The 24,238-nt window shown below is 41.9% G+C and overlaps 1 protein-coding gene across 1 annotated transcript in view; it reads left to right on the forward strand.

Moving 5' to 3' along the window:
- Positions 1–261: 261 nt before the first annotated feature.
- Positions 262–24,238, forward strand: part of Frrs1 (ferric chelate reductase 1) — a 31,804-nt gene continuing 7,827 nt past the window's right edge. Inside the window, exons 1-7 of the mRNA XM_028757284.1 lie at positions 262–300; positions 10,265–10,483; positions 12,418–12,554; positions 13,190–13,284; positions 14,530–14,677; positions 17,740–17,922; positions 23,578–23,676. Coding sequence (XP_028613117.1) covers positions 10,288–10,483; positions 12,418–12,554; positions 13,190–13,284; positions 14,530–14,677; positions 17,740–17,922; positions 23,578–23,676 — 858 coding nt within the window. The 5' untranslated portion in view covers positions 262–300; positions 10,265–10,287. The remainder of the gene's footprint in view (positions 301–10,264; positions 10,484–12,417; positions 12,555–13,189; positions 13,285–14,529; positions 14,678–17,739; positions 17,923–23,577; positions 23,677–24,238) is intronic.

Below are 24,238 nucleotides of genomic sequence, written 5' to 3' on the forward strand. Positions count from 1 at the left end.
GCAACAGGTATGTATTCAAATAGGCTTGTAGAGAAAACCAAGGGAAGTGTAATTTGCGCAGTGCAACAGTAGCTAGTGAGTTAAAAATCCGAAGAGCGTTTTTGTTTTTCAGAAGCAGAAGCCTTTTAGTTTCAGATGTGTAGTCCTAAAGCCCATCCCCAGCTTGGAAATCAGGTAGCATAGCCTGGGTCGCCAGCCTTCCTCGTGGGTTACTCAGTTAGCTGGCTCCGCCTAGTTGCAGCTCCGTGGTACCCGCCTGAGCCAAGCCGGAAGTTGGTCAGGCTGCCTCTGCTGATCAAGGTAAGAGTCTGTTCTGTTTAGTTTTCTGTGTCAAGACTCTTGGCAAAGCTTATAAAAAATCAGAGCTAGCTGGGCGACAGCGGCGAGAGCAGGCACCTGCGTGGTCGGGCAGTCAGGAGGCTGCATGAGGGCTGCGCTCGCCAGCAGGGTTGTCTCGATCTCTCTAACGATTTAGGTTCCTAATATGTCTCGTGACTTTGACTAACGAGCCCTAATCCTAAGAAAGGGGTAATCGTAAGGACAGACAAGTGTGCGGGCCTGAAAAGTATTGACTTTAATTGGTGCACCTTAAGAAAAATTGAACAACGGCGACTTGGCTTTTACATTGAAACCTAATGTCAGAGTTTGCCCATGTGAAGTTTACTCCGTGTTTGCGTGTTTGTGTGTGCGTGTCCAGCAGCTACTTTTCTCTTTTCTTTTCCTTTCTTTTCCTTTCTTTTCCTTTCTTTTCTTTTCCTTTCCTTTCCTTTCCTTTCCTTTCCTTTCCTTTCCTTTCCTTTCTTTTCCTTCTCTTTTTGTTTCTTTTCCCATTATGCCTAAGGTCAAAGGGAAAATTTCAACAAGTAAATGTGCTATCTGGAATTTCTTCCAACACAGCTAAACTTTAAGCTTTCAGTTCAGCTGCATTCTTCCTCTCCAGAATTAAAAGGAAGAAAGAAATGTGGACCGATCCTTTTATACTAGGCTAACACAGAGGTGGGATTTAATCTGTTGGTTTATTGGTAACAAAGTTAGGAGTTGTGGAAGAGGGTTTTGTTCAGCAGAGAAGGTTTAGAAGTTATTTTTAGGCACATGTATCCGTTTTGCTCCACCTCTTCTGTCACACCTCTCTTTACACATAGTCAGATTCCTCTTGAATTTCATTTTACAAAGGCACTGTAGGCATGCCTTTTCTGTTGCTACACGTAAGTCATCAATTGTGGCAGGAAAATGTGATAAAAGTTTTTATTAGCTAATAGCACATTTCTAAGAAAAGAACACTTCTTTCAGGTTGATACAATTAGGCATGTTCCATGGAGAGAAGGCTATTTTAACTGGAAACCTGGCTTATGATCTCACTAAGTAGGCCTAGCTGTCCTGGAACTCTCTCTGTAGACCAGGCTAGCCTCAAACTCACAGAGATCCACTTGTCTCTGCCTTCTGACTACTCTGACTAAAAGTTTGTGCCTGGTTAGGTGTTTTAGTTAATTCTTACCAAAGCTTTTCCTTTTTTAAACCTGTACTGCCTCTAAAAATAAGAAGACTAAATGAAAAAGAGAATAAATAGTTTGTTCTGGGTCACAACAGAGGTCCCTGATAGATGATATTGGGTAAATGGATAGGTGAAAGCCAGGGGAGGTGGTTCAGAAAGCTCGATGACCAGAGGTCAGCCCCGAGGTTGTACATGATGGAAGGAGAGAACTGACTTCTACGAGTTGTCCTCTGACCTCTAAGCATGCTGAGGCATGTACCGCCCCCGCCCCCCCACCAAATGCAATTTGAAAATTAGAGGATCAATTCAAACACAGAAATACTGTACAGTTTAATATGGTGGGTCATAGGAGACAGTGTTTGAAGGCATTTAAATGGACACTGCAAATTGTAGGTATTTTAAAATAAATTAAAAAAGGAAATGTGACAGTGTTTGAAAATAGGAATCAAATCTAATTATTGTGTGAGCAATTTAATGTATTTCTTTTTTTCTCTCATTCATTCATTCATTCATTCATTCATTTATTGAGAGGTGTTACGATGTAGCCTGGGGTGTCCTGAACTCACAGAGACCCATCTGCCTCTGCCTCTCAAGTGATAGGACTAAAAGCGTGCCATCAACTTAATGTATTTCTGAACAGTTATATAATTTTATATGTATACTTTAGTAGTCTTTAAAAAAATTATCAGTTGTCAAAACTGCAAAGAATTTCATAATGAATAGAATTATAATAAGTGCTGGGTGGGTCCTGAAGGTAGGATGAGACAGAGAATTTCCTTTATAGAGCCTGGGCACATAGTGCGTGTGGCCCTTTAGAGGAGCAGAGCCCCTCTGCCTGGCCCAGGAAGGCACCTCTCCAGCACTGGCCATGAGCGAATATAGGCTTAGTGTTACCTGATGGCTGGGTTATTTAGAAGAAGTCAGAGGTACAGATTTCTTATGAGTTTTCCTGATCTGCAAGTGTCCACAGCTAATTTGTTTTAAAACACGTGCTTGACCTGTACATGCAGTCACAAACCCCGTGAGCTTATGTGTACAGTGGCTCTGTCATGTCTGGCAAATACTATTTTCATGAGATGGTCCACTACCTCTGGCTCTTAAAATCTTTGTAATATTCCAGATGCCAGAATCTTGGGGAAAAGGAGTACGATATAGATGTCCCATTTAGCACTGAGCATGCCACCGGCTCTGATTCTCTGCAGACTGGACAGTTGTGGGTCCTTATTAATCACTACCTACTGCAAATAGAAGTTTCTTTGATGAGAGCTGAGAGATGCACTATTTTATGGGTAAAAAGATAAGCACTTAAGTGGAAGTTTATTACTATATCCATTTAACAGAATAATAGTATTTAAGATGGAGCTAGCCTAAATCCTAGCATGAATGGGGAGGGATTTATGGAGTCCCATCCTGGCTCCGAAGCAACTGACTACTGATGGGTACTAAAGAAGAGAGAGTCAGTTTTCTTCAGGGATGTGGTCCCTATATATCTACTCAGGCTTCTGTCGATGGTCCTACACCCGTGCACTAAGTGGACTCAGTGCGTTTAAAAACAGCACATGACATTGGAAGGGAAAAGTTGGGGGAGACAGAGGAGAAGTCGGAAGGGAGGAAATAGGGATACATTTGATCAAAGCATTACATGCATGTATGAGATACTCAGTAGAGAAGTGTGGCTTTGGACTATTGTTGGATTGTTTCCCACAAGTTTATGACCTTGACTGAGTTTACGATCTTGACTTCAGCAATAGGACCCAGGCTGACCTTCTGCACTCTTAAAGATTATTGATGCCGTCAGATAATGTGTGTTGTTGTGACAGTTCGGGTATTTGTCATATTAGAAATTCAAACAAGCTGGGCGGTGGTGGTGCACACCTTTAATCCCATCACTTGGGAGGCAGAGGCAGGCGGATTTCTGAGTTTGAGAGTTCGAGGCTAGCCTGGTCTACAGAGTGAGTTCCAGGACAGCCAGGGCTACACAGAGAAACTCTGTCTCGAAAACAAAAACAAAAACAAGAACGAGAACGAGAACGAGAACGAGAAAGAGAGAAAGAGAAAGGGAAAGGGAAAGGGAAAGGGAAAGGGAAAGGGAAAGGGAAAGGGAAAGGGAAAGGGAAAGGGAAAAGGAAAAGGAAAAGGAAAAAGAAAAAAGAAATTCAAACAAACAGGGTATGGTGGCTGTAATCCTAATACTTGGAAGGCTGAGGCAGGAGGATTGAGTTGAGTTTGAGGCCAGTCTGGGCTACATAGTAAGTTCTAGGCCAGTGTAGGCTACAGAGTGAGACTCTGTCTCAAAACAAAACAATAATAATAACAACAACAACAACAACAAAACACCCCAAAACAAACAAACTGAAATTTAAAAAGTTAAGTAACATGTTAGCATAAGTAATGTTTTAATGATAAATATGAACAATACTTACCTAAAACAATAAAATAGCAGTGTTTTAGATTTTGAAGAGAAAAAAGATATGTGTGTGTGTGTGTGTATTCACATAGATGTATATGTATGCATATCTATATGGCTGTCTTAGTTAGGATTTCTACTGCTTCAACAAGACACCATGAACAAAATAGGGAGGAAAAGGTTTATTCGGTTTATACTTCCACAGCACTGTTCATCTGTGAAGGAAGTCAGGACAGGAACTCAAGCAGGGCAGGAACCTGGAGATAGCTGTTGCAAAAGCCATGGAGGAGTGCTACTTACTGGCTCACTTCACATGGCGTGCTCAGCCTGTTTTCTTATAGAACCCAGGACCTCCAGGCCAGGAATGGCACCACCACTCACCACCATTGACCACTAATTGAGAAAATGACACACAGAGGCATTTCTTTAACTGAGGCTCTTTCTCTGTAATGACTGTAGCTTGTGTCAAGTTGACACACCAAACCAGCCAGTACAATGTCTGTCTGTCTGTCTGTCTGTCTGTCTGTCTGTCTCTGAGAAAGGACATTAAAGAGAGGAAGTGTACTCAACTTTCTACTACTTTGTATTCTGAGGATGACCACAGTTGAGAACTGTCAGAAGCATGCCATAAAGGCTTTTTCCCCTCTCTTTTTCCTCTTAAGCAATGCACATTTTGGTACACTATGTAACATTTGCAGTTTGCTTTGTTTTCATTTCTCTCTATGGCATGAATATGCTTTCCATTTTTTTCTTTCCTTTCTTCCCCCCCTTGTTTTTTCTTCTCTCTCTCTCTCTCTCTCTCTCTCTCTCTCTCTCTCTCTCTCTCTTTTAAATTTATGTATATGAGTACACTGTAGCTGTCTTCAGACACACCAGAAGGGACCATCGGATCCCATTGCAGATGGTTGTGAGCCACCATGTGGTTGGTTGCTGGGAGTTGAACTCAGGACCTTTGGAAGAGCAATCAGTGCTCTTAACCACTGAGCCAGCTCTCCAGCCCTTTCCTTTTGTTTTTGAGACAAGATTTCTCTCTGTAGCTCTGGCTGTCCTGAAACTCACTTTGTAGATCAAGTTGTCCTCGAACTCAGAGATCTGTCTGCCACTGTCCCCTGAGTGCCGGGATTAAAGGTGTGCACCACCACCATCTGGCTCATGCTTTTATTTAAATGTATTTTAGGATTTTTGTGAGTTAATTCTTTCAAAGCACTTAATAATTAGTTATTGTCTTTGGGAACTATTTCACTCCCTGTTTTTGCTTCTGAGATAGATCTCATGTATCCCATAGCCTAGGCTGGCCTCGGATTTGCTATGTGGTTGAGGATGAGCTTGAGCTTCAGACCTTCCCACCTTAAATAAGTAATAAATGCTTATCTCATAGGCATGTGCTGTCATAACTGCCTTACATTCTTCTTCCTTTAAGTTTTGCTACTATATTCCTTGAATAATTGCATGAGTTTTTTTTCTTTCTTCCTTCCTTCCTTCCTTCCTTCCTTCCTTCCTTCCTTCCTTCCTTCCTTTCTTTCTTTCTTTCTTTCTTTCTTTCTTTCTTTCTTTCTTTCTTTCTTTCTTGTTGTTGTTGTTGTTTTTCAAGACAGGGTTTCTCTGTGTAGTCCTGGCCGTCCGTCCTGGAACTCACTCTGTAGACCAGGCTGTCCTCGAACTCAGAAATCTGCTTGCCTCTGCCTCCCAAGTGCTGGGATTAAAGGCGTGCGCCACCACTGCCCGGCTGAGTTTTTTTTTTTTTTTTTTATATAGGATGAATTTGTAGAAGTGGGTGTCTTGTCAGAGGTTAATCATATTTTTTTCTTTAGCTTAATAATAGTGTACTATGAAATTTCCTTTGAAAACGTGACAGTTTGCTTTCTTCTGTGCATAAGTGCTCAGTTCTTTACGTCCTTGGCTATTTGGAGATTTGTTAGTCATTTGCATTTTATTACTTATTTATTTTTGTATTTTTGTTTTCTTGAGGCAGCGTTTCTCTGTGAAACTCTGGCTGTTCCAGAACTCACTTTATAGACCAGGCTGGCCTTGAACCCAGAGATCTGCCTGCCTCTGCCTCCTTAGTTCTGGAATTAAAGGCCAGAATTCATCTTAAATGAAACGGTAGCATGTTTGTGTGTGTGTGTGTGTGTGTGTGTGTGTGTACATGTGTATGGAGAGTTTAATCTATATTTGTATAATATACATGTAGTATATGTACACATTTAAAGAACTCTTTTTTTTCTCCCACATGCGTCTCTAGGATTGAGCTCAGTCATCAGCTGAGTCATCTCACAGGCCCTATATACATGTATATGCATGTTTTTATGTAGGTAGGAAATTGATAGATGAGAAAATAAAAGGTTCTAGCTAGAAGGTAGAAAATTAATAGAGAAAGAAAAGAAGAAGAATGACCCTTATTCCAGATCTAGTGTGCATTCCATCCTCAGTGTAGTAGAGAGAAAAATATCCTTGAAATTTGAGTTAGGCTAAAAGGTGTGCAACATGATATGGCCAAACCTGTCACCCTTAGTTGGTCATTCCTGAGTAGGTAGTGAGTGGGGAAAGGGGACTAATGAAAATTGTTCTCTAGAAAATCTGTGCCTGGGTAAGGAAGCTTAGGGTGGAGAGTATAGAGATGAGAGAGCTTCACTAGCCAGGGACAAGAGGGAAGTGCTTCTGAGGGAAACAGGACAGACAGCCGGAGAAGATGGAAAAGCGGAAGTCTGGGTGCAAATGAATGCTATCTCACTCCGAGAGTTTGAGGTTTCAAGTCTTTCTGATTGGAACTTCGTCGACAGGCCAGAAGCAGGCTAGGTCAACCAGGCGTGAGAATCAGAGCAGAGGAAAAGATGAGCACTTCATTCAGCAAAGAGAGCTTTATTCTCAAACAAAACAAAACAAAACAAAGAGAGAGAGAGAGAAAGAGAGAGAGAGAGAGAGAGAGAGAGAGAGAGAGAGAGAGAGAGAGAGAGCGAGCTTTATTGGCATTCAAAGAGACATTTGGTAGATGGTAGATGTGGGCTTGGAACAGTGGGAAGATGACGATACATACCAAGGGGCAGGGGGTGAGAAGACAGGAAGATGGGATCACGGAACAAAGTCGTGGGGATGATTGGGGTGGGGAGATGGCTCACTGTAGGAGCTGTTAAAGTCTGAGGACCCTGGTTTGGGTTCTGGACTTTTCACATACACGCTGGGTGGGTTTGGTGGCCTGCCTGTAATCCCAGGGTTTAGGAGGCCGAGATGAGATCCCTGAAACAAGCTAGCTGGCCCGACTAGCCAAATCTGTGAGCTCTGGTTCAAGTCAGAGACTCTGCCTCAATATATAAGGGGAATATTGGTCAGGGAGGCATACACTACACACACATACGGGCCTACAAACATTTGAACATTCACACAACATAGGCACATACACGTACACACTCAAGAGAGGTGGGCAGGGATCATGGGGAGAAGGAGAGAGAGCAAGAGAAACAGAAACTCATAGAAATGGATATCTTTGGGTAAAAGGCAGACTTAATTCGCAGGTGTTATTATTTGAAACAAAAGCCATTCAGCAGAATCTGGCTTTACAAAGTAGCTGAAGACAGCCTAGAAGGTCTGGTCCACTTGCCTCTATTGCTTGGATTACAGATATGCACTACCACACTTGGTTTTATGCCATGATGTGGATGGAGCCCCAGGGCTTCCTACATGGTAGGCAAGTACTCTTATCAATCAAGCTATACATGTAGCCCCCGCCCCCAATATGTTTATAATGACTGTTTGTGATTTTTTTTTTGTTTTGTTTTGTTTTTTTGTTTTTTCGAGACAGGGTTTCTCTGTGTAGCCCTGGCTGTCCTGGAACTCACTCTGTAGACCAGGCTAGCCTCGAACTCTTGAACTCAGAAATCCGCCTGCCTCTGCCTCCCAAGTGCTGGGATTAAAGGCGTGCGCCACCACCGCCCGGCTTGTTTGTGATTTTTGACCTTTGTTCTAGTTAGATTGTCCTTCGAATGTCCCCTGAAGTTCATTTTCACTATTTTCTTTCTTGCTGTGATTCTTTCTTATTCAAATCACACTCAGTTGAATCTTCTTTCCTTCATAAACCTTGTCTACCTAAGGGTTTGACCTCAGAAAGTAGGCCAGACCACTTTCTTATCCCCCATTTTCTATGACTCTGGTGTCTTGGTCAGTGCCTTATTCGGGACAGCTATGTCCCCCACAACCTCCTGGGATATGGTGAAGAATGAGTACTAAGACCAGGCTGACTTTAAACTCATTGATATCCACCTGCCTCTGCCTCCAGAGTGCTGGGAGTAAAGCCATGCACCACCATGCTCTGGCCCCACAGGAATTCTTAGTATTTCTATTACTCTATCCCACACCTCTAAGTTATTATAATAAATCCAGTTTGTTCCTTTATCATCCTAGGCAGTGGTTTTGAGACAGTTTCTCTCTACTTGCCCCTGGCTGTCCTAGATGTCACTAGTTACTATATAGACCAAGCTAGCCTTGAACTCAAAGAAATCCTCCTGCCTCTGCCCTCCCCCACCATGATTTTCTCAGCCTTGGTCCTCATCTTGCATTTCCTCATGTCCTGTCATGTCTTCTCAACTATTTTAAGTGGTTAGAGCTCACAGGGCTCAGGTTGGTATTCACTGGGCCATTTACACCCTTGCGTTTTCAGGATCTTCTCTGAAAATATCATAACTCCAATTGTTAATTTTAAAAGGTCATTTTTTCCTTCCTATTTCCTCCTGTGAAAATGAACTCTGGAACTCTTTTTAAAAAGCTGGGCAAGTGGAAATACTTGACCCGGTTTTTGATTTCTGTATGACTTGAGATTCAGCTATCAAAGTCAATTTATTCCTTAGTGTGGAGGTTTTCTAGGAAAGTCTCCAGTTGTGATGGCTTATTCTTGGTTGTCATCTTGACTACATCTGGAAAGAACTACAATCCAGGGCACACCAGTGAGAGATTTTATGCTTGGTTTGAAGTGGGCGATTCTGCTACTAGTTCAGACCTATGAGGTAGAAAGACACACCTTTGATCTGGTTCTTGAGGTGGGAAGACACAGGCCTTTAATCTAAATCTTTAAGTGGGAAGACACACCTTTGATCAGGTCACACCTTCTGCTGGAAGCCAATATAAGGATATAAAAGACGGAAGCTTTTGCTCTTTGCCTGCTTGCCCTTAATAGCACATCCATTCCTCAAGGTGTGAGCTATTTCACAAATTTACCTTATGGGCATATGCATTCCTTCGTTGGTATTGGAGCCTATTTCTATTGCATTCCAGCATATACAGAAAACCAGCTAAGACATCCAGCTTTGTGGGACTGAGCAACTACTAGATTCTTGGGCTTTTTATACACAGATAGCCATTGTTGATTAGCTGCACTGCAGCCTGTAAGTCATTCCAATAAATTCCATATATATAATAGATCACATATATATATATACATATATATATATATATATATATGTATATATATATATGTGTGTGTGTGTGTGTGTGTGTGTATGTGTATGTGTATGTGTATGTATGTGTATGTATGTATGTATGTATGTATGTATGTATTTATATAATATAAAATTTTAGGGGAAAAGCACCCAGCTTCAGGCACCCCAGGAGGCTAGGCTCAGCCACCCATCTCAACACTCCAACTGAAGAAAGCAAAAAGCAGGGACAAAGGACTCCATCAGGGCCTGGATCAGGCAGAGAAATAGCAGAGCGCTCCAGTAACCTGTAGAGGTGGGACAGTGAGCAAAAGGTACAAGACTGATCTGTCTGTCCGTAACGTCAGTTCTGGTCTGGTGATGTCATCACCATCCCTGCCGGAGAGGAGCAATCTGGTCCTCGTGATTGCTCCTACTCCAGGGTGCAGCTTCAGCATCACCTGCCTTCACCTGCCCTCCTAGACTGTATCGTACAGAGTGAGAGGCGGTTTAGAACAAAGATACTTATCTCTCTGACTCTAGCCTTGATCGATTTAGTTATCACATGTGTGGGCCCAAGTGAGGCATTAAGGTTGTAACAGGCTGTCTTGCTTTAACCACCGAGCAAGAGGCACAGAAGAAGGTGGTGGTCACAGTGTAACTAATGTATCTGACCTTGGCCCGAAGTATTACGACAACTAGGTAGAGTTATGTGCTGTTCACTATGAAAATATAACAGGCCAGTGTCATGGCTCAGCAGGTAGAAGCACTTGCTGCCAAGCTGGCATGGATCCTGTGAGATCCTCCTGCCTGGCACTACCATCTGGCTCCATCGTACTGATGAAAGCACTATCTACCCTTTTTGACTTTTAGTATGTATCTCGAGACTGACGAGCCAAGCATTGAAAGAAAGTAGGCTTGTGTCATGAAAGCTGTCATGTTGTATTTTAATTACATCTGCAGGTGTTCTCACTCCTCACTTGGAGATGGCGGCTCCCCAGTTCACCCTCCATGTCCTCTTGGTTGCCTTGCTCACTTGCCCTGTGACTACCTATCCCAATGGAAGAGTACCAATGGCCTGTAGTGGGATGATCCCCCAGCATAACCACAGCCCACAGTCTGAGCCTGTTCACCAGATCACAGTGAGTCAGACGACGTTCAAACCTGGAGACCGGATCAAAGGTACTAGTGCTGGAGATAACGAGCTGCACTTTTTTTCTTTTTAGGTTTTTTTTTATATTAAATTAAATTTTTTTTAACTTATTCACTGGACATTCTGCTGTCTGCTCCCTTCTCGGTCACCCCCTTCTACAATCCTTCTCAATTCTCCCCTCCCCTTCTCCTCTGAGTAGGTGGGGGCCTCCTGGGTATCCCCCCCTACCCTGGCACTTCAAGTCTCTTCGAGGCTAAGTGCTTCCTCTCCTACTGAGGCCAGACAAGGCAGCCCAGCTAGAAGAACAAATCCTGCACACAGGCAACAGCTTTGGGGATAGCTTCCATTCCTGTTGTTCAGGACCCACGTGAAGGTCAAGCTACATATGTGCAGGAGGCCTAGGTTGGCTTCTCTGTGTAGTTTTGGCTGTCCTGGAACTCATTGTAGACCAGGTTGACCTCAAACTCAGAGTGCTGGGACTAAAGGTGTGTGCCATCCCTGCTGGCATGATTTGCAATTTCAGCTAGATTCTCTCAGTACTTGCTGACTTTTTACTGTGACTGGAATTAGACCGCTTCATTTTAATCTATTCATTTGTGTTGTTTACCAAGGCATCATTTACTTGCATTTTTTGTTTACTACAGAAGTCTGTATTGTGTAAGCGGCATATCCTTTATTAAGAGCAAGGTCAAAAGTAAGATTTTAGAATACCAAGGTATATTATTTGTTAGTTTTATTGTATTAACATTGCATTTATTGTGTATTGTATCTTGAACCCTATTAACTCAGTGGAACAGAAAATAAATTTATTATATGTTGTTTTACCCCGCCCCCTCTTTAAAAAGTATTTAAAATCTCTTATGTTTCCCTGATTCTTCTGGCAAAATGTAGCCTGTCAAGGTTTATCTACAGCCAGGTGTGGTAGTATGTGCCTTAATCCCAGCACTCTGGAGGCGTAGGAAGGATCAGGGTTTGAGGCAGCTTGGACTATATGTATATTGAGACTCTGTCTCAGAAAAAGCAAAAGTCCATCTGTGAGAGCATTTTGAAATTTTTAGAAATGCATCATGTGAACAGGAATTCTTAACAAGAATAATGCCCGAATAAATAAACCTGGAATACCTTGTGTGATTTAGATGTCTCTTAGAATTTCACTCTGCAAAATAGAATATTAAAGATGGTCAGATTTGTAGTAGAGAAACAAGTTCTTACTTTCATCTAGAGTTCTCTAAATAAATTTTTCTGTATAGATTGTTACCTAGCCGTCACTCACGCTTTAACCCCTTGTGGAATGGCTTTTAATATCTCATGATGATACCTGATGCCACAGGTCACGAAGTAGCCTGAGACAAGATGATCGTAAGTTCAAGACTAGCCTGTGCTACAGAATAAGTTCAAGGCTAGCCTGGGTAGTTTATTGAAACCCTGTTTCAAAATACAGCAAAGTACAAGAGGATTGAAGATGTAGTTCCATGGTGGAGTCATTGACTAACATGCACAAACCCTAGGCTCAGTTCCTAGTGCTGTAGAATAAGCAACCAGCCAACCACAGAGAAACAAACAAAACAACCCTCCTCCCAAACATGGCACATACTCTATGGAACATAATTCAGACGTTCTTCTGTAGGATGCCTTTTAACCTATGTGGTTTATTAATTAGTTAATTAATTAATTAAATTATTTATTTATTATATATAATGTTCTGCTCGCATGTATGCCTGCATGCCAGAAGAGGGCACCAGATCTCATTACATGATGGTTGTGAGCCACCATGTGGTTGCTGGGAATTGAACTCAGGACCTCTGGAAGAGCAGTCAGTTCTCTTAACCACTGAGCCATCTCTCTAGCTCCACCCATGTGGTTTTGTAGAGATAGTTTCTAACTAACTGAACTTCTGCTAAATGCTTTCATGGACTGTTTCTAAATCTTTTATCCTAACCTCTCTTTTTTATCTGTTGCTCAGTTACTTTATCAGGACCACCATTTAGAGGCTTTCTTTTAGAAGCTCGGGATGCTGAGGATTTGAGTGGCTCTCCTATTGGCTCCTTCACTCTGATTGACAGCGAAGAGTCACAGCTTCTTACCTGTGATGATGTACAGGTTTGTGTGGTGTTTGAAGTTGATTTCTGTTGGTTCTTCTGGGCTGTTTTTACTCTAGAGTGGTCCTAACAAGAACAGCAAGCATTTGAACAGATTACAGTCATCAGACCTTACCACTGGTTCACATAGAAGTGTCTGGAAAAATAGGCTAATAGCTTGAAAAGTTTGTGCTTGGGGATGTTTACATTATGTTGGCAAATACTGGCTTAAAATTTAAGACAGTTACTTGAGATGTGTTGGTGTGCACCTTACTCCCAGCTCTTGGAAGGCGGAGATAGGAGGATTTCTGAGTTTGAGGCCAACCTGTTCTACAGAGCTAGCTCCAGGCCAGCCAGGGATTCACAGGGAACCTGTCTCAAACAAACAAATAAATGAACAATTTAAGACAATTTTTAGTGTGCTAGTGTGTATATGTGCTAGCGCGCGCGCGCGTGTGTGTGTATGTTTGTATGTATATATGTATGTATAGCAGGATGAGGAAGAAGAGGATGGGGAGGAGGAGCAGAAGGCATGCCATCACATGTGTGTGGAGATCAGAAGATAACTTTGTGGAGTCAATTTTCTCTTTCTACCCTTATGTTTGTTCTGACTGTGCTGAGCTGAGTGACAGGCTGGGTTTTTCTTTTTTATTTCAGGGATTAGCTGTAAGTCATACAAGTTCCTCCAAGAAGACAGAAATTAAAGTCTACTGGAATGCTCCACGCAGTTCCCCATATCACATACGATTTCTGTGAGTACAAGAGCTCACGTCTGTGTGACCACCACCATTGAGATTGAAGCTGTAGTGAAGTGTGTTTCTTCGCCACTGAATAGTCACCTGTGTAGGAGAGCTTTCGTAGTTACGATTTACTGCCTGAAGAGTTGTCTTGCTTCTTTGTTCTTATTTGAGATAGCATCTTGCTATGCAGCATTGGCTGGCCAGGAACTCCCTATGTAGATGAAGCTGGCTTTGAACTTGTAGCAATCCTCCTGCCTCTGACTCCCATATGGACCTGGCTTTTCCCCCCTTTCCTTCAACATCAAACTTCTAGCACATAGCCCAGGACTTCATGCTGTACCTTTTTTTTTTTTTTAAGGCTTCTTCCTGCTTTACATTCCCAAGTGCTTAGATAATAGGTACACACCACCAAGCCTGACAGAACTTGATACTTAAGGGGCATGATCTAGACATTGTTGAGTGAGTGAAGTTTTACACTACTTTACAACTCGTAAGAGCCATCAATTAGTACTTGAGTGTGTGCTGTGCAGCGTAATGCGACCCGTCTTAGTATGAGAGTATGAACAAGACAAGCCTGAGAGTGACTTCTTTGGCAGCACTATGACTTGTAGATAGCTTATCAGAAAGTGAACCGCTGCATGTCTCTTGGAATTGTGAAACCAGAATTATAATATCACCCTTTCCCTATTCATCTGCGTAAGGCAGAATGGAGTCTCTTAAAGCCATGTGATAATTCCTGGGTGGTATTCTGGACATAGGTGTATCTTACAGGAGAGAATCTTCTCTGGACATGTTTCTGTTTTCTGCTTAACCTTGTCCACAGGCCCCCAGCACTCTGGCGCTCAGCTTAGCACAAGGTGCTCAGGTGAACGGCAGTGAGCACATGCTCAGTCAGCCGCTATGGAGCTTTGGTGGCAGCTACCTCTTAAACTCCTGTGGAGGAGTATGACTAGTCCTTCACTGTGAAATGACTAGGAGTGTGCTCTTATGTCAGGGAGCAGAAACTTACATAGTGTAGTTGTGCAATCCAGCATTCATGACTGCAGTTAATAAAAAGAACAGACAACAAACAAAAGAGAGAGGGAGAGAGGGTCGTAAAGTTCATGTAGTGATGGGTGAGGACAGTCATTAGAGACTTGCCCCATGCATGAGTATTCTTCATCCACCTCTCCCCAAAACATTTTCTGCTTGAAGTTTTGTTGGCTTGTGATGGGTCTCTGTGGGTTTTTGCCTAATCCCATTGGTTCTCTCTTTCAGAGCCACAGTTGTTGAGAAATATAAAATCTACTGGGTGAAGATTCCAAGTCCCGTAATTTCCCAACCAAATGCTCCTCCCTTTACAACACCTACAGCTACAACAGAACCTTTGACAACAACACTTCCTGTCTCACACTTAACCAAACCAGTAAGTGACGTTTTTTGTGTCTTCACCAAATGCGGTCTTGAGTAGCTTTCCTGGCAACTGGTTCTGAGGTCTGCTTTAGCTTTAGTGGGCCGTGGGATAGAGTTTTTGGGTTCTCTATAGAAATCTGAAGGAAGTCTTCATTGCAACATTATAATTTATAGGTTTGAAAAAAGAGTATAAAAATGATTCTACATTCAGAGTATAGTTGCAACATTTACAGGTAGTTTTGCTGTCAGGGAGTGTATGGTCACTTGAAAATGAAGTTGAAAAAGCTTCTCCTCCCTCCTTTTCTGTCTCTTTTCTTCCTCATACCTTCTTTCTTCCTGATTATTAAATATAGAGAGGAAGTTTCTTTGTAATAGTCATGGCTGTCCTGGAACTCACTTTGTAGATCAGTCTGGCCTCAAATGCAGAGATCTGCCTGCCTTTGAGTGCTGGGATTAAAGGCATGAGCCACCTTTGCCCAGAGGAGAGTCTTGAAGTGGTAGTATAATATAGATTTTATTTTATTAAGATTAGAGTGTTGGGGGGGGCTGGAGAGATGGCTCAGTGGTTAAGAGCACTGACTGCCCTTCCAGAGGTCCTGAGTTCAAATACCAGCAACCACATGGTGGCTCACAACCATCTGCAATGGAATACAACACCCTCTTCTGGTGTGTCTGAAGACAGCTACAGTGTACTCATATACATAAAAAATAAATATATCTTAAAAAAAAGATTAGAGTGTTGGTAGGAGGGTGCTGGAGAGATGGATGGCTCATTGGTAAGAGCACTGGCTGCTCTTCCAGAGGTCCTGAGTTCAATTCCCAGCAACCACATGGTGGCTCACAACCATCTGTAATGGGATCTGATGCTCTCTTCTGGTGTGTCTGAAGAGAGAAATGGTGTACTCATATACATAAAATAAATAAAACTTAAAAAAAAAAGATTAGAGTGTTGAACTGGAGAGATGGCTCAGCAGTTAAGGGCACTGGCTGCTCTTCTGGACATCTTGAGTTCAATTCCCGGCAACCCCATGATGGCTCCCAGCCATCTGTAATGGGTCTAATGCTCTCTTCTGTCTGATGCCCTCTTCTGTCATGCAGGCATACATACAAATAGAGCACTTGCATACATAAAATACATTTATATATAAAAAGTCTAAAAAAAAAAAAGAAAGATTAGAGTGTTGGGGAACTAAGGTATAGCAGCACTTGCCCATAATCCCTGCAGTTAGGAAGCAGAGGCACGAGGATCCTTGCAAATTTGATGCCGGGCTGGTTTCCAATGATAAGTTCTAGGCCAGCCTGGGCTATATTATAAAACTATTTCAACTCTGTTCCCTTTAGCAAACAAGCAAACAAACAATGTAGGAAGTTTGACCCTTTAAAATAGTCCCTGAGGTTGTGATGACTCCCAAAAGTAAAATTAGTTTCACTGCTATTTCATAACTGTAACTTTGCTATTGTTATGAGTTGTAGCACAAATGTCTGTGTTTTCTGATGGTCTTTGGTGACCCTTGTGAAAAGGTCATTCCACCTTCCAAAGGGGTCGTGACCCACAGGTTGAGAAGCACTCCTCTGGGTCCCTTTCTCTTTGCTTGTTGTCTGTATATATCTCTTCTTCCACTAACTATCTCTTCTGCCTCTCTCTGCTAGAGAGGTGGCTCGGCAGTCAAGAGCACTTGTTGCTCTTCTAGAGGACCTGAGTTTAGTTCCCAGTCCCACATCAAGCAGCTCAGAACTGCAGATAACTTCAGCTGCAGAGAATTGATGCCTTCTTCTGGCTTCCCCAGACGCCCAGCAAACACTCACAGACACAGATAATACAAACAGAACTAAACAGGACTAAATAAACCATTTACCCTACACAATAGTAGTCTTACTTGGATTCCTTCCCTTCTGCAGTTTTAAACACCGGATGTTGAATTTAATTGCGTTATAATGCATGTTGCACTTTTGTTTGACTGTGCAGTTATTTAAGAGCTGATTATCTGTGTTAGTTCTCACTTCACTTAATACTCATTTAAAAGCTGCTTTAAGTGAATACACTGTTTGTACACCAGCTTCCTAACAGAAGAAAATATTGTCCTTTCATGTGGTCAGTTAAAGAGGCCCGTTCTTGTAATTTTTACCACCATGCCTCTGTGCCAATTTTTTATAGGGAGCTTCATTCAGAGTTGTGGTATTTGTAGGGTTAGAAGAGACCTCGGAGTTTCTTTTGGGTTGTCCGACGTAAAGAGATCCTTAGAGAACAGGTTCTTTGACAGGTGGAATAGACCAAGGAGGAGCTCAGAGACCAACACCCCATTTCCAAGGTCTTCATGGCTTCTGTTTTCTCCCTACTGTGGTTAGTGATGTCCTCATTAAGTCTGGTTATGGATTCTTCAGCCCTCTCTTCTTCTCATACACGATCCTGACAAGCTTTGCTTGTATTTTTTCTGCCAAATTGTAGAGCTTATTTTTTTTTTTCTGAGGGTGGGGTTGGGCCCAGGGGGCTCCTCAAATGCCATACTGGGGAGGCTCAGGTTTCAATCAGTGTAGAATATTGGTTGTGCCTCTTGACACATTAGAGTTATTCTTACTGTTGATTAAAATGGTGGTATACACAAGTGTCCCATCTTTTTCTGTATCACTTAACTCTGAATGTGAATGTGACTTTTAAAAGTTGTTGCCGAGATCTACACATAAAGACTTGCTCATATTTGGTTTGCCTGCTTTTAAAAATACCATCTCTTGAAAATTAGAGAGCATCCAGTTAGGCAAGATTGCCAATGTGGACTAAGAAATTTCTCAATTTGTGGGAAACCTTGGATGTTGGATGGTATGAAGCATTTTGTGTTTTAGATAAACATAAGCACTCATGTGCCACTGCAGGCCTACCAGTATAGTTTTCTGAATTATAATCAACAATAATTAAGTTTAAAAGTCCACAGTTGAAGAATGCTCCTATCACTTCTAATTTGTGATGCGTCTTCAGTTCCCTGTTTTAAATGTTTATGCAAAGCTTTCCTTGTCTGTCCAGTCCTTGGCAGTAAACTGCTTGTTTCATCATTAAGATCTTCATCCCTTTTATTTTTCTAGTTCAGTGCCTCCGAGTGTGGGAACAAGAAGTTCTGTGTCAGGAGTCCTTTGAACTGTAACCCAGAGAATGAGCCTGCATGTGTCTTCCTGTCCTTCACCAGAGATAACCAGTCGGTGATGGTTGAAATGAGTGGACCCAGTGATGGCTACGTGTCGTTTGCATTTTCTCATGATCAGTGGATGGTTTGTATCTATTGTTTATGTCTGGGATGATAGCCATCAGAGTGAGCTCTCATCAGCAGTAGATTAAGTGTGCCTTCCAGAGTTCAGGGATGAGACCTAAGGGTAGAATGGGAAATAAAACTCGAAGAACAGATCCATTTCAATGGCTGTCTTGTGATTTTGATAGTTGGGCAGTTATTTCTAAGAGCAGGTTGCCCTAAGGTCATGTGTAGTAGATTTGCCACTTTATGTCCCTGTCTCCTTTTGAAATAGCAGGAATCGTAGGTAAAAGAAACAACTGCATAAAGTGTCATGTTTGCAATGCTCTTTAGGCCAGTCAAGCACCAGAACTAAAGCCTGTGCCCCTGCTGGTGGTGCCCCTGACTTATGTTTCCTGCTGGCCAAGTGCAGTGGATGTCCGGGCAATGTTTCTGACTGCTCCTTTGTCTGATGTAAAGAAGGCCTCATGTGTCTCCTGATTCTTGCTCTTCCTGGGCAGGGGGGCACTGGATGAGTTTAGAGACTGTTGGTGGCAGCCTTGTGCTGTCTGGGGAAAAGCAGAATGCTGCAGAAGTATCCAGTTTCCCTAGGGAGAGGAAAGAGGACCCTCCTGCAAATGTAAAGCCTCTTCATGAAGGATTGGCGGTGAGCAGAGCGGATGGCCCTCTGTAACTTCCATATAAGAAAGACAAAGTCTTTAGAGACTTTTCTACATGTTAGGGTTTAAACTTGACACCCACTTTTTTTTTTTTTTTAAAAAAAAGGGAACCATAGCTCAAAGCAACAAAACAAAATAAGACAAAACAGAACTCTGACATTGCTATAAAAGAAGAACCAAGATTTATTCCAAAACACACTCCATGTAAGATGGTGGTACAGGCCTTTAATCCCAGCATTCAGGAGACTAAGAGAATAGGGATTTCAAGGTTATGGCAAATTTGAGGCCATCAGGTGGTCTCAAAAACAAAACAAAACAAAACAAACAACAGCAACAAACCAAAAGAGAACAATAGTAGCAAAGCAACAAGTTACCTCACAATTGTTTAAAAGTAAGACAATTTCAACCTTTTCTCTTCAGAGTTACTTTTATGGGAAGCTTTCTACATTTTTATGGAACATAATGCTGTAATTGTGCAAAATATTTCCCTGCTTTCTCCCTGTAATTACCATCAGAGCTGTGGCTTATTCTTTTGGGTGTTCTCAGCACTAGCAAAATGAATCAAATTTGGTCCTGAGAAGAATAATGAGGCTGAGCTAAGACTCAATTGCAACTCTAAAGCAATAACCAGAAGGCAGTGATCATGCTTGTTATGCTCTTGGGATGGAATTGGCTATGAAGCAAAGTCTGGAGATGAGCGCAGATAGGATTAAAAGCCTTGTTGGATAGACACATAATCTCCTTAAGGTGCATCTCTGAGGAGTGGCCTTCATTTGTCAGTCATGTATTATTATATATGACATATTATATCATATTTGTCATCCAAATATAAAAACAACTTATTTCTATAAGTGTAGCTCAAATTCATGCTCTAATATAATAGTGCATTTCCTCCTACTGGCCGAGGTCGAGGGGAGAGGGGACGATTTTTGTTGTATTGATTGTGATGGTGGATGGCCCACAGGTATGTTAGTTCTTGTACATTGTAGGCAGGATGGCACAAAAGCACTTATCTCTGATTTGAGATATGTTTAATCTCACTTAGAAATCTTACCTATTTCTCATATAGTGCTCATCAAAAAGTGTTTATAAAAAGATTTAATTATGCAGGTGCAGTTGGTTTACAGAGAGCCTGCTTAATGATTAAAATCAGCTGTACACCTGGTTGCCTAACTAGATGGGAATGGATCATCTTCAGAATATATTTCTAAAGTAGTTATTTCTATTTAAGGTTGTTATTTTTAAAACTTTAGTGTATTTTCTTCTTTTTTTGAGGCAAGGTCTTACTCTGTAGCACTGGCTAACCTGGAACTCTATAAATCAGGCTGACTTCAAATCCCCATAGATCTGCCTGCTTCTGCCTCTTGAGAGCTGGGATTAAAGGCGTGGATACCACATTTTGGGTCCTGATATTTTTGACTATATAATATAAATTTAGATACTAAAGGTGTTAGATATTCTAAATACTGATTGGATAGCCTAAATTCTACCTTAAAAACTGGCTTGTAAATTGACAGCAATTGTTTTTATCACTAAAATGGATGAAAAGTATAATTTTCTGAATTTGGTAACAGTGGCTTGCTTATTTTTGCCTTTTGGTATTTCCTGTCTGTGATTTTTATTATATGATATAAAGTCTACCTGGGAAACACATTACTAGTTTCTATCCCCCTTTTCCTCTTCAGTAAAAACAGTCAGTTTCTCCAACTATACACCTAACACAGGTTTCTTCTGTAATCCTCCAAAGTGTGGGGATATCTGCTCACACACCAAGCAAACAGTTGATTTTGCAGGAGGCATTCAACCTGGAGAGAGTGTCAAATCCCCTGGGTTAAGGGCTCAGTTCCCAGGACTGCTCAGCTTCCGACTTCAGATGCTAACCACAACTCCAGCTTCTTTTACCTGTGGTTTTCACTCTAGGGATAACAAACTAGGGTTTCCAACGCCTCCTCCTGGGGCTGGGCTATTCAACAAATTCAGGGAAACATGTTCTTCTGTCTGTTATAAATGATATTCCAAAGACTACCAAAAGGTGCACACAGCAAGGTGAGGGAGGGGTCAGGAGCTTCTGTGTTCACCTGGGGACACCATATTTCAAACCCAATTCCGATGGAAGAGCAGCCAGATCTTAACCACTCTGACAATCTCTCTAGCCCTTTTAGGAATCCTGGGTTCAGCTATCTGCATCTTTTCCAAACCCTGTCCTTTAGGGGTTTTGTAGGTACCTCATCACACAGGGTTCATTGATTGAATCTTTGACTATTGATGACCAACTTAATCTTCAGCAGTTTCTACAGTCTTAGTATACTGGAGTGAGATTAGGGTCTTAACCCTTTAATCCTGTGGGTATCAGGGGCTGGCACTCACTACTCAACTCATTAACACACTACTAAAACAGACAACAGAAACAAAAACCTTCAGAGAGTTCAGAGATCTTTAGGAGTTCAGTACTAGGAGATGGGGATGAAGACAGGCTGTATTCTCTTTCCTGCACTGTCACCATCTCTGACATGGCTTGTACGTCTACCACGTCTTGTATTGCCCCAGAAGCCCTCCCTAGTCTTCCTGTCTCCATAATATCCCTTCTGCATTTCCTATACAGTGTGATCCCATGCTTCAAACATGGATTCCTGTGAAGTGTCGTCTCTTACTCTTCATTTAGGAGAGTAAAGACTGAATTATCTGCCCCCTTTTTCTCCTGTGTTACCTTCTCTGAACAGGATGCCTCTCTTTTATAGTTAGTACCGAAGCTCCAATCAGTTTGCCTTTAAGCCAAACATTTGGATTGTTTTATTACTATTATCATTATTATTATTTTGTTTTGGTATATGCACATATTTGAGAGTACATTTGAAGACCTGAGGTTGAAGTTAGATGTCATCTTCAATTGCTATCTACCTTATGATACACACACACACACACACACACACACACACACACACGCATGCACACATATGTATATATATATATTTGAGGCATGGTTTCACTGCATAGCCCTGACTGTCCTGGAGCTTAGTTTGTAGACCAGGCTGGCCTCCAATGCAGAGATCTGTTTGCTCCTTGAGTACTGGAATTAAAGTCGTGAGCCACCGCTGTTCAACTTATGTTTTGAGACAAGGTCTCTCACTAAATCCGATGTTCTCATTGGTTCACCTAGGCTGGAATCCTCCTGTCTTATCCTCCCCAGCACTAGGATTACAGATGTACACTGCCATATCTGGTTTTTCCTGTGGGTACTGTTTTTTTTTTCTTCTTTTTTTTCAGCATGTGGACAAATTCAGGTGGTCAGGTGTCAGGCTTCTTTACCTGGTGATCCATTTCACTGCCTCTATCCCATCTCTTAGAAAATTTTATTTTTACAATTACATCATTTCCATTTCTCCCTTTGTTTCCTTCAAACCTTCCCATGTGTCCTTCCCCCTCCCCTGTTCTCTTTCACATTCATGGCCTCTTTTTCTTTATTTGTGGTTACCAGTCCCAGCTGATAAATCTCCCACACAAGCCCTGCACCTAAGGGATCATTGAAGTGGGGATGGAAAGATTGTAAGAGCCAGAAGAACAGGGAGTTTGCCGTGAGATCGTGTCTCTGAGAAATGTTAGAAGCTGCACCCACAGTCTCACCAGCATAGCTGCCTAAACCTAACCTAACAAGGATGACACCAACGAACATACTAAGAGGGAGGGGCAAAGCTCACTAGGCCTCGGTCCTGAGAGTAGAGCAGATCAATTGGTTATCCAATATCAGATGGTCAGCCTTGAGAACATACTATATACAAGTAACATACTGAACAGGCTTTATGTATGTACACACATACATACAGATATACAAATGTACACACACTTATGTAAAAATAATAAAGAATGCAAAATAAATTAGTAACTAAAGGGCCTGGTTGGCCTAATGAGCTATGGACAGTGATTTCAGATTGACATCATTTATTTGTGCCGTTGCTTCAATGTACTTTGAAGTTGCAGCTGTCTTCATAGAAAATCTAAGGAGTAATAACTTGCATGTAATTTAAACAGTATAAAGGCAAAAAAGGAGGAGGAGGGATGGGAAAGGGGACTAATGGGGGGAATGGGGAAAGGGGATGACATCTGAAATGTAAATAAATAGAATATGGAATAAAAAAAATGAAAAAAAAGAGTAATGACTGAAATACACTTGTCCTACATATATTATACTGAGTGTGAATATACAGTATTGTAATATGTATATTTTGCTAAGCTATCAAATATTGCTGCTGCATATTGTACATATTGATCAGATTTCATGTGTCAGAATTGAGATAAAAAACAGCAGATTATTTATTTATGAATCAGTCTCTCATATGGTGCTCATAGTTAAGTGAAAAAGAAAAAAAGGTAACAAAATATATTTTCCTGTCTGTAAAGGAAGGAATAGACACAAGAGCAAATGTCTGACTGTGTATGCATGGGCATGCTAATGGTGGCGTCCATGTGTGGGTGTAGGAATGTGGAAGCTTGCTGTGTCTTTTTAGAAAAAGGAAGCTAGTGCCTTTTCCATGCCAGGCAAGGGCTCTACAGTTGAACTGAACACCACCTCCAGCATGTCCATTTTGATCTCTTATTTTAGGTAGAATTTTTATTCTTAACTAATTAATTACCTTTTGAGACAGGGTCTCATATGTAGCCCTGACAGGCCTGGAACTGTTATGTAGTGTAGGCTTACATAGATCTCAGAGCTCTGCTTCCCTAGTGCAGGGATTGGAGGCATGCACCCTCAGTCCCTGCTGCTTATTTATTTTTGGGATAGGGTCTTCTGATGTAGCTGTGTCGCAAGCTTCAAGCTCGCAGAGTCCTTGAGCTCTGCTTGCCTCTGTCTCCTGGATGCTGGGGTTAAAGGTCTGGACCACCACCACTAGCTAAGATGTTAGCTAACATAAGCAAATGGTTCTGTAGACTTCACAGATCATTTACTGGTGAGCCAATTATGTTTTAAAGTATCAAATGCTATTTGGTTAGGGACTCCTTAAAATAATACTCTTGTTTTTCAGGGTGATGATGATGCTTACTTGTGCATCCATGAGGACCAGACAGTGTATATACAGCCTTCCCACTTGACAGGGAGAAGTTATCCTGTGATGGACTCCAGGGTAAGTGGGAGCATCCTGAGAACCTACCTGGTTGGTCCACCTTCCTGTTCTGTGGCTGCCACTCATGTGCTTGGGTGTGGGAGCCTGCAGCACTGCAGTTAGCCCAGCCCAGGCAAAGGCCCGGAAGCAGTGGTCTTCAGAATGATGGCCAGGAAACATTCTGGACTTAGAAAGTACAAGACAAAGCTGTCTGCTAGAAAACAATCCATTCTTGCTTACATCACTTAAATGCCTTTTGTTACATCTTACGGAAAAAAAATATTTTATGGCTTATTGACATGATCAGAGCATTTGTCCCTTTCCAAAAATGTATAGGACTTTGGGCAGGTGTGCCCTTTCTTGACATCATCTGTGCCAGTGTGAAGCATTTTTTTATAGCATAATTAATTGGCAAGGAAATGAGCTATGAAGGAACCATGGCTCTTCCTTAATGTCACAGTGAATGAAGTTTGACAGAACAGTGGCGTCAGATCCCTTTATGATGCCACCATGTGCCTAGCTTTCCTGGGGTTCCTCCCCAGATGTGCATTGCACACTGTCCTCCAGTGTGTTGCTTGCTGCT

Source organism: Grammomys surdaster, unplaced genomic scaffold (genome assembly GCF_004785775.1).
Source record: "Grammomys surdaster isolate TR1022 unplaced genomic scaffold, NIH_TR_1.0 126158, whole genome shotgun sequence".
Classification (NCBI taxonomy): Eukaryota; Metazoa; Chordata; class Mammalia; order Rodentia; family Muridae; genus Grammomys; species Grammomys surdaster.